This window comes from Hermetia illucens, chromosome 4 (genome assembly GCF_905115235.1).
Source record: "Hermetia illucens chromosome 4, iHerIll2.2.curated.20191125, whole genome shotgun sequence".
Classification (NCBI taxonomy): domain Eukaryota; kingdom Metazoa; phylum Arthropoda; class Insecta; order Diptera; family Stratiomyidae; genus Hermetia; species Hermetia illucens.
The window spans coordinates 44,829,565-44,844,915 of NC_051852.1; the positions used below are offsets into that span (position 1 = coordinate 44,829,565).

The 15,351-nt window shown below is 44.4% G+C and overlaps 1 protein-coding gene across 1 annotated transcript; it reads right to left on the reverse strand.

The window, feature by feature from the left end:
- Positions 1–6,204: 6,204 nt before the first annotated feature.
- LOC119653527 (zinc finger protein 845-like) lies at positions 6,205–15,351 on the reverse strand. The gene is made up of 2 exons (XM_038058196.1): positions 13,414–15,351; positions 6,205–7,933 (listed from the first exon to the last, which is right to left on the reverse strand). Exons 1-2 carry the CDS (start codon positions 15,316–15,318, stop codon positions 6,206–6,208), a joined length of 3,633 nt encoding a protein of 1,210 aa, XP_037914124.1. The 5' UTR covers positions 15,319–15,351; the 3' UTR covers position 6,205.

Consider the following 15,351-nt stretch of genomic DNA (forward strand, 5'->3'; position numbering starts at 1 on the left):
GCCATCAGGAATACATGAGGACTGGCAAGACCATTGTCCTGTACAGAGAGACCCTGTGGTGAGACGTTTCGAGAGAGATAGTGTTTGTAAGGTGAAAAAGGCTCCGTTGCCTTCCGAGTTACCACAATCTCAGCATACGCCGCATTTTACTTAACACTTGGACCATCCTCCCTAGAATCTAAATAAAAAACAGTTGATTTCTTCCTAGAGCGGGATTTATTTTTGCAAATGCATATTTCGGGTACGCCTTTCTCAATACCTGATCAGCAAAAAGTTCACCCTATCCCGTTTTAGGAAGAAATCAACTGTTTTTTATTTAAATTCTAATAGAAAGCGTGCATAAAAGCGGCAAAATTGAAATTGATCCTCGCTACTTAAGCGGACTAGAGAAGCTTTGGTGATGGAGGCCGGTGTTGGGTTATTGGCAAGATCAGCCGAGTACCCTCTTCCGCATGGTTTGAACCAGACTGTATAAGAGTCCTAAGACATCTAGGAAAGCCAATCCAACATCAGTAGCTGACAATATTATGGGAACTAGAACCATCCTCTCGGACGCCAAATTTCTTTAATTTCCCATGCCAATGTCTCCGTTCATCTCTTTTTCTACGTATCTCCGCTCAATGTTGCTAATGTGAGGATAGTAGCATGAATAACATACGCAAAGTGGCCCGTATTGTCAACTAACTGCATATTAGGCTCGCTAACATATCATAAGCAGGACTATCAGGTACTGCTTGCAGTTCATACCGGTAAGCCGGATATGTTTCCGTTATCAGCGCATACTTGTAGGCAAGATCCTTACATACAGCATTATGTTTATTATAATATTATCCTTACATACTGCATTATGTTTGTTCATGTTTTACACCGGCACCGTAATAATGCAGCAACAAAAGAAATGGTCCAACGTTTCTAACACCGAATCAAACACTGCACTGGCCACTCTCCACTCGCTCTTTCATGATAAGTTTTCTATAAGCATGGGTAGCTTCCACGCCATCCTGAATCGTACACGTAACTCACTCCTTCCCATCAAAGAGCTAACCAGCACACAGCTATCCGTTCGGCAAATGAAGATCGACAAACAGCTGGTAAAGGCAATTCACGTGATTACCTACGCCTGCTCCTTGCTGGAAAAATATCCACGTAGCGAATCGACTTGGCTTCTGCCTCCCATATAACGAGACATTCGCTTCACTGCACTGATTTAGGTGATGCATGCGCAATTTGGCCATGGTAGTCCGCATCCGCCAATAGACAAGGTGGTATGGCAGCCTTCCATGACTGTCGCCAAAAATTTTACTAGTTTTGGATCAATGTAATACAGGCTTAGGACATCCATTAGCCAGTGCGGGAAACTGTGAAAAGTTATGGATATAGCAACATTTATCTGGCCTCTAATTGGCTACTTTATAATCACCGAATTGACAGCGAGTTTCTCTTTGTAACGCCTTGGTTCAATTCGGCAGCCCCTCTGCTCTGCGGACATGTTGGTCCCGCATTGATCCTTCAACTAATAAAGGACGTTATGTTTTGTTATTATTGTTTATACTATTTGCCAGTCGGCCGTGTATACTAATGACTTTATTGTGCCAACAATTATTCATCCGATCCAGACCAGGGCCCCTTCAATTCTTTGGGCTGTTTATCGTTTGTCGAATCGCTTCTTCGGTAACCTCCACAAAACGCTGGGCGGTTAACCCCTCAATTCCTCTCCAATGTTCTTTTACTTCTTGGACCGAAGACTGCATTGTCTATTGGGCGGGTCGATGGATTTTTGGTTATTGTACTCGCTGTTGTCGTTGTAATTTCGTAGTAGAATCGGATGATAAAGCTTCATTTCTTCAGTACACTTCATCCTCGGCCTACGTGTATCTGCTGCGGTCACATATTGTGACGAATCAGCTGCAGCAGGCGAAGCCATGCTGCTGGTCATTGGACGTCGAATCACTCCACAATTAGTGATTTCGACACCGTGTGGTCCATTTTGAGAACCCGACCTAGTCATCGAGTCAGTCGGCACCTGCCGGTTATCCGTGCCGGATCTGAAATTTGTCCTCCTTATTTGATGGATGCTCTCAGAAGGAGAAGAAATCAATGTCAACTATGCGGTGGCCTACAAACATTTAGATTGAAGCTATCCATTCTTCTTCCTTTCACAACCGGACTTGAGACCGGCTACAGCAGAATTATTTTTATTTATTTATTATTTGCTTTTAAGATTCTACGCGACAGAATGGGTGTGTAGAATGACTAATTCAATTTGATTGAATGGTTTTTTATGAGTGCTTCCCCGAACCATTGCAAATGTGGTTTCATATAAAACGCTTCAGAATTTTGACGATAAATTTTTCATAAAAAAAGTAGATTTAGTATTACGTATGACCGGCCTTTGCCCTAATCACCTCTGCAACTTGTGCGGACATCGATTGGTATACATTTTCAATAAAATCGTCCGGGATTTCATTAAGCCATATCTCTATCTCTCTATCGATCTTTGTTGCAGTCGCCGCTTCATCCTTTGGATGTTATGCATCCCCACATCATTACTGAGGGAGAATATCGTGCAGTTCATACAACACATTGGGGGTCAAATCTCTCTCCATTTCTTCTTCGCACTGGGGACGGACTGTCATATCCAAGCAAATTGAATTTAGACTCGCCTCCAATCGTCCACAGTCCAGTCACGTCGTCCCAATGCCCAATTCAACCTTTTTTCGAACATAGCCTTCGTTAAAATCGGCTTTTTTGTTGGTCTTCGAGCTCTGAGTCCTAATTCATTCAACAGTCGCAGCACCCTTCTCGCACTGACTAACACATTTTTTTGTCGTTCACTGTAGATGACTTGTGGTTTCGTCCAATGCAAAGGAATTCTTCTGTTAAGGGAAAGTCGCATGGCGTTCTTAAAGAACTATTGTGTCCCTTTTGCTGGGTATAGTGTACCTATTAATCATAGTATCTCAAGCAGGCCTATAACCATTGGGAACTTTAGTATGCTCCCTACTTACAGATTTTTCATCTTTGCATCTGGTATTGAGTGTTCTCCCAGAAGCCTCGACCTACTTTGCGCAAGTGCCGAACACTGTCCCAGGACGTGTATAGAGGTTTCATCACATTACGCACAAAACCTGCAAGCAGTGTCCATAGATATCCATAGCTTCACTAGGTGGTAGTTTAGCCAACAGTGACCAGCGAGAATTTCCACTATGATTCGGAGGTTCTTTTTGGTGAGGTTTAAGCAATGCTTTATGCGCATAGGTTCGTATCCCCCAATAAGCACCCTGAACTGCTCCATTCCTGGTAGGCAAAGGAAACTCATCAGACGCTGTCTCTGGGAACAACGCAACCGAAGTGGTTACTGGGTGTTGTTTCTCTCCTAATATATAATTCATAACAAGTCGTGGATATAAATTATAATTATGTTAACAACCGCCTGAGAGTTCAGGCCTAAGCCGATGGATGGCGGACTCAGAACTTCCTTATATCTATAATCTTTCAATTTCCAAAAAGTAATCTTTTTCGACAACTTTGAGAGCTCCCGCCAAATCCTTTCCTCTTTAGAGTTCTACTACCTAGATTCCTCCGATTTAAGAATGTGCGCCTCGTCCACTGTGTCAACGTAATTTTTATCGCCATGGCTTCCAGTGTTTTAAGGACAGACAGGAAACCTTCATTGAAGATGCAGGAACTGACACATTGACAGTCAATGAAGCTACTGTCGGCTAGTTGGCCGTTTTTATAACTGCTGCGGCGCTATAATTTTTTTAACATTATAGGCAAACAATGATGCTGCACTACTACATGAAGTGGCTGCTGTTCGATACTTAAGTTTTTTTCAAAAGTTAGCAAAGTTGACACGGCAACTAAAGTAGCTGGATGGCTGGCCTTGAGTTATTTTACCTCCGGTTGCCTAAAATATTACGCTTGCACCGGGGCCAAAAGTAGCATAGCGGAATTCGTTATAGTGAGTGCAGGCCCAAGATTCATACAGTGGATGCGAGGCCTCTGACACTTTTGCCGCATTTAAAAGAAGATGCGTTCCTTGCCGATTGTGGAGTGTTAACAAACGGGGTCAATTTCCATGTGCTACCTCCATATAGCGGCACAGAGAGAACGTTGACACCGAACAATCTAAACCTGATGCTAATGTATTCAGCAACATCGATGTTGATGATCCTTCAAATGCAGAATAATTTGGTCAAAGTCCACGGGTCGGTTTGAGAGCAATGGACGTCTTGATAATAGCTATTAATTTCTCCGGAATGGCACTCTTATGTGGGGGACTCCACTCTACAATGTGTAAAATACTGTAAAACTTACCCACATTATCATTGCTTACTACGTGCTATTTTCTCCCATATACTGTACATTCATATGTACCTAAAAGTACAGGCCTACTAAGCATATGTAAATTTTGTATAAATTAGGAAACATGAATTTAGAAATATATAGTTCGTCAGAATTACCAAAGCTGAACGGGACGTGTTTAAATTTTGTGGAGTTTAAGCAATTGCTGCTCCTAAAATTGGTTGGCCTGGAGTTTGGCACTTTAGCTGTTTCGACTTTCCATAAACTCGTATAGAGAGAAGGCAAGATAAAGAGGCTAGGATCGGAGGGGTCGCAAATACGACCCTTGGGAACTATCATTGGACTGGTAACATCACAAATGATTCGTAGTGCTGATGTGAAGATTATTCAGAGCGGTAACTAGCGGGCTCTTTGTTGATCAAGCTTTCGAAATTTTCTTATGAGTTTCAGAACTTCTTTGGTTACTATCTTTGCAAATGCTGGGACACACAAATATCCTTCAGTTGTTGAAGTCCTGACGATCATCCATCCCCTTGTTTCACTCCCTGGTAAAAATGTCGGTTTTCTGGCATTTACGGATAAGTGAAAGTACAGAGAAGAATGAAGGAGTAGCACGACAGCTGGATCACAGGGATGAGGGGACTAGGATGAATAGTTCTGCAGGCACATCGTGAAATGACTTGACTGGCTTGGCCCGCTTGACTTCTTTGACGACCGAGATGATTTCACTCCTGTTTGAAAAATTAGGCTGTAGCGACAGGCGAAAGTGGCTAGCTACCTCACCTCAAGAGGTGGAAGTTCATCGAATGTTATACGGTACGGAACCGTGGGAAGTCCAACTTCCAGGATGAGAGGCTTTGAAATGTTCGTCGACCGGTTAGAAGGATGATCCTCTTACTGTCGAACAACAGCCGCATCGAGAAGCGGACAATGTTGAGCTTGCCGGATCGAAGCTCCCCGCCCCTGGATGTGGGAGGGAACTCAATGTCTGACATTATCACGACGGAGCGAGATGTGCTTTAGGTTCTAAATTCAATCATTATTTTCCTGCACCTTACTTTCCACGGATTTTAAAAGTTCTTAAAACATTTATGCGCCGCGATGTGTAAGTAAAACAACTACTCGCACTACCTAGCAGCCGCGGGCCTGAGATGGCGAAGGCTTACAAGCTGTGCCAAATCAAGGAGAATTTGGCCCGCTTCTAACATAGCCCGATCACGAGAGCTCCTGTGCCAGACGCGTGCAAATGCATTCAAGATTACAGCGGTCTGCACGGGGCACTGGCCCATAGGGGACCATGCCGCTAGGCTCGGCTTACCCTACAACTCGCATTGCCGAAGCTCCGGAGAGGGAAGGGAAACCCTCATGCACTTTCTCTGCGATTGCCCAGCTCTCGCTCGAGTCAGGCTGCGGACACTGGGTAAACCATTCTTTGGGGACCTCAGTGAGATTTCTAGCTGCAGGGTCGGAGAGCTGCTTTCCTTCGTAAATGCTACGGGCTGGCTCTGAAGATCCGAGCCAGCTGGACTCTGCTTCCCTGTTCCTATAACAACAGTCACGGTCTTAGGAGTTTGTGGCATCAAAACGGCGCACCAAAGCGCTAATTGGGCTCCTCGGAGCGGCCACTGATACCTACCTACCTACCAAAATAACCAAAACTACTTCTATTGGAATTCTTACGTGAATCTGAAATGAAGTACACTAACAAAATCCTATTGATCGACAATAAATTAGTCCTTGGAATCTGAGGGCCCCTAGAATTCTAGCTTCAAAACAAATTTCAGCGTTACACATTGGATATTATGGGGTTAAGCGAACTAGAATGGTGGAACTCGGAACTGCGCTCTCCGCGCTCCTGCAAAATAAGGAAAAGTAAAAAACAAGATTTCTATTTGAATTACAGACTTTTATTCACAGTACTAAATGCTTCCGAGTGTGTATTTCGTATACCGTGTGTTTTTTTATGTGCATACAGTCCCGAATCTTGTGCATAGGCCTTTCCACAAATATTGCAAACATAAGCCTTGACGTCCGAGTGAAGTTTTTTATGCTTCTTCAATGCCTTAGACCTAGAGAACTTGCGTCCGCAAACTTCACAGCCAAACGGTGTTTCACCCGAATGCCCAGCCATGTGATCCTTCAACGTCCACTTGGAATAGAAGCACTTGCCACATACCTCACATTTCCAGTCTTTCACGTCCGTGTGTCTCTTCCTGTGCTCGTTCAATTCGCTCATTACATTGAATGTTTTTCCGCAGTCTTCGCAGACCAGTGGGCGGAAGCCGGTGTGCCGTCGTTCGTGTAAGCTTAGCTCGAATTTGCGGAAGAATTCCTTACCGCAGGTTTTACAGCTAAATTCGCGTAGGTTTTTATGTTTTCGGATGTGATAGTCGAGTTGAACCATATGCGGGAACGCTTTGGGACATTCAGTGCATTTGTAGGGTCGCTCGCCTGTATGCACTCGCATGTGTCGCTTTCGTCCGTAATTTGTGCGGAACTTATGGGGACAGTACCAGCAAATGAAGCGTTTTTCACCCACATGAGTGTTTTCGTGCTCACTACACTCCACTTTCGTCGGAAATTCTTGATTGCAGTACTTACATCGAAGGAACTGTGGATTCTGTCCCTCCTGCTTAGCGCTATTAGATACTTCATCGTGTTGCCGGTTCATATGGAAGGAAAGTGATCGCTTTGATTTGAATACTCGACTACAATGCTCACATTGAAATTCCTTTAATTGGGTCTTATTGTCAGGTTTCGCACCTGAAGGGTCTGCATCGCTACCGCTGAGCTCGTCCTTGACATCATCAAAATCATTTGACCAACAATTGTCTTCCATAGAATCTGCAAGTTTATTTGTTTCGCCTATAACTTCTGGAATGCTATCATGGACATAAGAGGAATCTTCGACTAGGTTATCACAATTATTGTCGCTTTTTTCGTGTTTTACATCCGCCGATTTCGGGGTCATTTGATCCGACGTTTCGCCTTGTCCATGGAAGCGGCGGTTGTGCTTATTAAGATACATCAAACTCTTGAAGCTTTTCTTACAAAGTGGGCAGAAATTTGCAGAATCTTTCGGTTCCGGGGTATTTCGTTTACAATTCGTCCTATTTTGGTGCGTGTGCAGGCTGGCTTTATGCTTGTAGGTTTGCCCACAGGAGTTACAAGCAAATTTCTGCGGCTTCTTCGGTTTACGCCTAGAAGTGGGGGTCCCTTCGCTAGAATTTTCAGTGTCGCCTGGGTCTCCGTCTACTTTCGCATCAGGTACAGCTTCTAATTTATGTAGGGAGTCCACCTGCTGATTGGTAAATTCATCTTCAATTTTCGTAACCGGATTTTCCTGTTGACAGTTTGTTCGGATCGTCATCTTGTCCTCATGTTCTTCTTTTACATGGTTCCCAAAATCAAGCATTTGATCATATTTGCCATGGCAAAATCCGCAAATAAGGACGAAATTTCCACTGTATAGGGCAAATATTTCGCCGCATTTGGTCTCTTCCTTCAATTCCTCAGTTTCCTTGGTTTCTGCGGGTTCGTCCTTAACAGATGCATTCCACTCCACTGCATCCGTCATGGGGTTAATGAATTCGAAATTTAAGTCACCCATTTTATTCAAACTATATCAGCTCTCTGGAAAATGATCGAATTTCGTTATGTGAGAAAAACGCAAACAAATTTGTAAACAGTTGACATTTGAGGGACAGGAATTAAGTGTCACCTTAACAATTGCCGTCAATTATAATAATTTTTTGAAGTCATTGTGAATACTCTTCGGGATTTAAGAAATCGTTGGTTGATGTATGAATTTCTTCTGGTGCCGAATAGAATACGAATTTATAACGGTCGTTTCACTTGTTTCTGAGAAAAGGGTGAATGCGTTTCCCACACAGAAGAGGTCTTGTCTTGGCTTTATTTCCTAAATGATGCCTATGCCTATGTGTATGTGGATTCATAAATGATGCATATGAGTGTATAAATGGGAGGGTTTAACTTCAAACTCCATCCCCAGGAAAAAGAAAAGTGTGGAAGGAGGAGTGAAAGATCTCCCCAAAACCCGTTAAAAAATTATGGCGCTTCAAACGGGGGGTAGTTTGGTATCATCATTGTAAAGTTTGATTTGTCAGCGTACCTTCAGAGATGGAGGAGATAAATAGGACATGCAGAAGGAAGAAGAAAGTCCCCCCGGCTTGTGGCTTTCATCCAACATTGAGTGGGGTGGGGCAAGATGGCGGCCCCTCCTCTGTAACGCCCTTGCACATCGCGACTTCCCATTTGCGGCGCCATAACTTTTTAAAGCGAGGACTGACGCGTCCTCTCATAACATACGTAGTGCGGACATTTCTGAAGTACCCTTCACGGAACTCTACATTTACTTTCACTCCCCGATCCCGAGGCTATGCCGGACCGGAACACCCTACAGCTTGGGTCCTTTGACTCTGTCACGTTCTTTAGTTTTAGTTTAGTGGTCGCAGTTCAAATCTCACTAGTGGCAGAAGGATTTGTATCGTGACTGAATGCTGGATACCAATCGATTCAGCCGTGAATATCTTGTGAAATTAGGGTACTAATCACAGACGAGCGATTTAAATATCTCCGATTAATGCTATCAGTCAATGATGCACTGGGTTATGAAATTACTTTGGGCATTAGCGCAACCTGGATGAGTGGGGTTCCACAACTGGTGTTCTTTGTGATAGACGTATCAACGAACCTCTCAAGTTTAAAATTTGCCGCAATGCTGTCCGCCTTTTGTGGTTCTCAGTGTTGGCCGACTATAAAAGGCAATGAACGGCGTCTGTCGGACATAATCATCATCAACGGCGCAACAGCCGGTATCCGGTCTAGGCCTGCGCCGAAGTCCACCGGGACTGGAACGTCCTCATCCATACGAATTAGGTGACTCGCGATTTTAGATTTTATCCACAACCAGACGGTCGTGGTATCGCTCATAGATTTCGTCGTTATGTAGGCTACGGAATCGTCCATCTTCAGGTAGGGAGCCAAAAATTCTTCGAACGATCTTTCAGTTCTTGTAGTTTTTTTGTTAACAATTCAGGTCTCCGAGGAATACATAAGGACTGGCAAGACGATAGTCTTGTACAGTAAGAGCTTTGACCCTATGATAAGACGTTTCGAGCGAAACAGTTTTTGCAGGCTGAAATAGGCTTTGTTGGCAGCCAACAACCGTGCGCGGATTTCATCGGCATAGCTGTTATCGGTTGTGATCTTCGACCCTAGATAGGAGAAATTATCAACGGTCTCAAAGTTGTATTCTCCTATCTTTATTCTTCCCGTTTTACCAATGCGGTTTGATGTTGTTGATTAGTTGGTTTTCGGTGCTGACATTGCCACAATAAACTTTGTCTTGTCTTCATTGATGTGCAGCCCAAAATCTCGCGCCGCCTGCTCGATCTGGATGAAGGTCGTTCTTCCCATGATGTCGATATCGTCAGCATAGGCCAGTAATTGGGTGGACTTACAGAGGATCATATCTCTTGCATTTACCTCAGTATCACGGATTACTTTCTCGAGGGCCAGGTTAAAGAGGACGCATGATCCCCTTGTCGTAGACCGTTGTTGATGTCGAATTGTCTTGAGAGTGATCCTGTTGCTTTTATCTGGTCTCGCACATTGGTCAGGGTCAGCCTAGTCAGTATTATCAATTTCATCGGGATACCGATTTCTCTCATGCCCGTGTATAGTTTTAGCCTATCTATGCTATTATAGGCGGCTTTAAAGTCGATAAAGAGATGGTGCAACTGATGTCCATATTCCAACAGATTTTCCATCGCTTGCCGCAGAGAGAAAATCTGATCTGTTGATAGTTTGCCTGGAGTGAAGCCTCTTTGGTATGGGCCAATGATGTTCTGGGCGCATGGGGCTATCCGACCTGGCAATACAGCGGAGAATATCTTATAGATGGTACTCAGCAACGTGATACCTCTATAATTGCTACACTGCGTGATATCTCCCTTTTTATGTATAATAATCGTTGGCGCAACAATCCATGTTGGATCAGGGCCTTGAAGTGTGTTAGAGCACTTCATTCAAGACCGTAACGGTACACTAGGAGGCAATGTGGTCAGCATTGCGCTCGCCCGAGATTATTACCCTGATTTCACTCAGGTACTCATTCACAGCTGAGTCGACTGGTATCCGACGTCAAGTCACGATACAAATTCCACTGCCACCAGTGAGATTTGAACCGCGACCTTCCGTACGACAGCCTTGCGCTCTAACCACTCAGCTATCCGGACACTTTTTATGTATGGGACAGATAATGCCTCTTTGCCAGTCGGCAGGCATTGATTCGCTGTCCCACACCTTGAGCATTAGTTGATGAACCACTTAGTGTAATTGGTCGCCTCCATATTTAACCAATTCGGCTGTAATTCCATCGGTTCCTGGCGAATTATGGATTTTAAGCCGGTGGATTGCACGGACTCTTTCGTTTATGCTTGGTGGTGGCAGTATTTGTCCGTCGTCTTTAGTTGGCGGGACCTCCAACTCGTCGATATTTTGGTTGTTGAGCAGTTCATCAAAATACTCAACCCACCGCTCCAATATGCCCATTCTGTCAGAAATCAGATTTCCCTCTTTGTCTTGGCAGGGTGAGCATCGAGGTGTATGAGGCTTCATCCTGCTGACTTGTTCGTAAAACTTACGCGCCTGGTGCGGTTGCTCCCTGTACTTTTCGAGTTCACAGACTCGTTGGTTCTCCCAGGCTTCCTTTTTCCGTCTGTGGAGTCGCTTCTCCGCTCGACGGAGTTCGTGATAAGTCTCTGTGCATGCCCGTGTTCTTTGAGAATGCAACATTACTCGGTATGCAGCATTCTTCCGTTCCGTAGCTAGCTTACATTCATCGTCAAATAGCCGTTCCGACTTTTTTTTGCGGCTAGGGCCAAGTATCTTTGTGGCCGTATCAATGATAACGTTTTTCAGGTGGTTGTGAAGGTCATTTGTTGATGTTTCATCTGTCTGTGAAGTCGTTCCTCCGCTCGACGGAGTTCATGATAAGTCTCTGTGCCCGCGTTCTTCGAGAATGCAACATTACTCGGTATGCAGCATTTTTCTGTTCCATTGCTGGCTTACATTAATTGTCGAACTAGCCGTTCCGACTTTTCTTACGGCTGGGGCCAAGTATATTTGTGGCTGCATCAGTGAAGACGTTCTTCAAGTGGTTGTGAAGATGATTTGTTGATACTTCATCTCCAGGACATCTGTTAGCTGCGGTTATTGAGTCATCCATTACCCCCTTATAGGTGTTACGGAGCACTGTTTTGTGAATAGCTTCAGTATTCAGTCTCATCTGATTATAGGTGGTGTGGCAATTCGAGCTCGGAGCACTATGACAACGAGATAGTGATCCGAGTCTATATTGGCCCTTTTTATGTTCTTACATTCACCAAGGCTGAGAGATGGAGGCGTTCGATCAGCACGTGGTCAATTTGGTTGAAAGTGGTCCCGTTTGGAGAGTTTTCCGCGCAAACCAAGCACTTCCAACAACTATTTCGTGTGAGATTGCTCACTCAATAATCCGCAGTCCGTTATCATTGGTATCCCTATGTAAGCTATGGGAGCCAACGTATCGCCTGAACACGGGCTCCGTCCCGTTGGCTGTTGAAACCTCCAAGTATGATTTTGATATCATACTTGGGACAGGCTTCGAGGGTCCGCTCAACTCCCTCGTAGAAGGTATCCTTCACCGACTCTGCAGTTTCCTCTGTAGGGGCATGAATGTTTATGAGGCTTATATCTCTAAATTTGCCTCGGAAGTGCAGAGTGCATAGCCTTTTGCTTAGCGGCATTCGGTGTATAGAGGAAGCGTACGCTCCATGAGAAAATGCGTAAATCCTTATTCCGTTGTCGTTGCCGGGTTCGTCATTTTAAAATCCACCCTGTCCGAGGCTTCGTAATGTCGGTTTTCCGTCTAGGGTTGTCAGCCCTACCCAACCCCCAACCTGGAAGACCAGTTAGTACAATTTGTCACATTTTTACGCGCATGACTCGCCTTCATCCTTTTACGTCTGTAGTTTTTCATTAAGAAAAAATTACCAGCGATCACCACGTGGAGATGTAGATAGGGTTTGGTAGTAGAGCTGTTGGTGTTGGTTCATCAGGAGTTTATGCTCCATCGTGGGTACCAATCTACGTTTCGACCTGGGACCTATACCTTTCGACCGCCGCTGGATCTCTCAGACATGGAGAAAAAAATGTTGCATTGAACCAGTGGCGATAACCGCGATTGATATGGGGTTGCACCGACCCGGGAAAATTGTCAGATAGGTGGCTTGTATGGTGTGGTTACATAATTCGCGCTAACGAGAATTCGCTTGCCAAGATTGGTCTAAACATCGAAGTCGATGGGAAACAACCTAAAGACTGACCGAAACAACGATGGGTTATACGCTGGATGGTGATTTGAAAGCCTCGCGAAGCCATCCAGAAAGGCCTTTGACAGAACAAAATGATGAACCATTCAAGAAGAGTCGACCTCGCTTCTGAACGGGACAAAGGCCGAAAAAGAATCACGGACCAGGGCAACGCTTATAACCACATTGCCTCCTATAGTGTACGGTTACGGTCTTCAATGAAGTGCTCTTAACACGCGTCCAGGCCAATATCCAATTGGATTATGACGCCAACGATTATTATAGAGAGGCAAATATAAAAAGCGACCGGATAGCTGAGTGGTTAGAGCACAAGGTTGTCGTACGGAAGGCCGCGGTTCAAATCTCGCTGGTGGCAGTGGGATTTCTATCGTGATTTGACGTCAGATACCAGTCGACTCAGCTGTGAATGAGTACCTGAGTCAAAATCGGGGTAATAATCTCGGGCGAGCTAATGCTGACCACATTGCCTCCTACAGGGTACTGCAATCCTGTAGTGTACCGTTACAGTCTTGAATGAAGTGCTCTAACGAACTTCGAGGCTTTGATCCAATATGGATTGTTGTGCCATCGATTATTATTATTATTAAATATAGAAAGCAACGAAATGATTGGATTTCAAAATAACATTTTTTTTATTTAACAACTTTAGAATACAAAATCTAATCCCAATATTCATAGCTCATTCAAAAGTATCAACATCCTTTTATGCTACATTTGCCCCATGTGTTTTCTTATGTGCATACAGACCAGAATCCTGCGCGTAAGCTTTCCCGCAAATATTGCACACATATTTTTTCTCGCCTGAATGCAATTTCTGATGCTTTTGCATTGCCTTCGCCCGCGAAAACTTGCGCCCGCATACATCGCATTCAAAGGGCTTTTCGTCAAAGTGCGTGGGCATATGGACTTTCAGGACACTTTTGGAGTAGAACAGTCGCCCACATATCTCACACTTGATATTCTTTACGCCCTTGTGCCGCAGCTGATGATCTTTAAGCTGAGCTAGTACCGGATACGTGGCACCGCAGTCTTCGCAAACGTAGGGGCGTTCCTTTGTATGGGTTCGCATGTGGCGGGCGAGTTCAAAGGGTCGATAGAAACGCTTGTCACACAATTCACATCCGAAGTTCCGGATATTCAAATGGCGCACTACGTGTCGCTTTAGATCAGTTTTATTTGTACAAACTTTGGGGCAGTGGGGACACTCGAACTGGAATTCACCTGTGTGGGAACGAATGTGTATTTTCCGGTCATAATTCGATGAGAATCCTTTTTCGCAGTAAGGACATTCATATGGTCTAGCACCTGTATGAGTTTTTTCGTGTTTTTTTCGCTCAGCATACTTGGGAAGTTGTTGGTTACAAAACTTACATTTCAGGAAATCCAGATTTCCCTGTAAGACGGCTGGCAGAGTGTCGTGTGCATCGGAGTGAATATATAGACTGAATTTTGTCTTGAAGTAATTATTACATAGGTCACAGTGGAATTCGGGGATTTTGACATCATCTGGTGCCACGTCATTCTGTTCGGACGCCTGCTCGCCTGGGTTGTCTTCCAGTTTATGTTTTCGTTGATGTCGTTGCCACGTTCGTCTAGATTTCAATTGTTTGTTGCACGATACACAAAACCATTCCTGCATTGTAGGTACTTCGTCACTGGACAAATGTGGCTTCCTTAGGTGCCGGTTTAAACTCCTCTTGCTTCTGTAAGTTCGACTACAAAGATTACAGGGGAACGTTTCAGTCGCGCTCGTATCCGCTCTAACGTCGGTTTCAGATGATGATATGGAGCTTCTTTCGTCGGGATCATTGCAACCTTGAGATTCATCTGAGTCATCATCATAGTTAAAAACGTATTTCCCCGAAGGAAATTCAGTAGAACTTTTATTGGAAGGATCCCCTGTAGAATTTAACCAACCATCGGCTTGTGAAGGCAAGTTCTGAGTTAAAGTGAGTTTACCAGGTTGTGTAGCTTCACTTTTGATAAGATCTCGTGAGAATTGATTCGAAATCTGTTCTGGTTGTTCCACAAGGGGACCACTTTTCTTTCCAATCCTCCTCTTTCTCTTCACTGGCTCCTCGGCTTGGTCAACTGGCATAGAGTCCGTATGCAACTGTCTTTTCAAATTCCGTCTAGCCCTACATAATTTCTGGCCTCCAATACAGTTGGGATAAGGCTGACTTTCGGTTGAAGACACTTCTGTCCTTGTTATCGCAGACTCTCCTGAATTGTCTCCATTATTTGGTCTGTTTTCAGTACTTTCTTCCGGTTCGGCTTTCGCTACAAGAGGATTTGCACTTACGATTTCTGTGTCGATCTGCTGCTCTCTTGTTAGGTGGCAATTATGTTGTTCACGTATGTGCACCCCAAACGAGTGCATGTTATCGAACTTTCCATTGCAAAAAGCACAGATGAGCACAAGCGTTCCACTGTAGGAGGTGAAGACTTCCCCGCACTTTGTTTTCGTGCTGATTTCAAGCTCATCGAATATGTCATTTGTTATTTCTTCTTTAATTTCTGTCTTATTGGACTCGTCGTATTCAGGTACGGAGTTTTTATTGTGTCCCAAGACATTCCGTTCTAAATGAGACTGTGCTTCCACTGGATGGGACATCGCCTCGCGAAACCTCAGAATTTGACATTTGAC

What these genes read in the sequence shown, in the direction of transcription:
- LOC119653527 (XM_038058196.1), bottom strand. Translation starts at nt 15,318, where the DNA reads ATGTCCCATCCAGTGGAAGCACAGTCTCATTTAGAACGGAATGTCTTG. An exon ending in AAACACATGGGGCAAATGTA is followed by an intron (nt 7,934 to 13,413) that starts GCATAAAAGGAT and finishes CCAGAGAGCTGA; the next exon opens with TATAGTTTGAATAAAATGGG.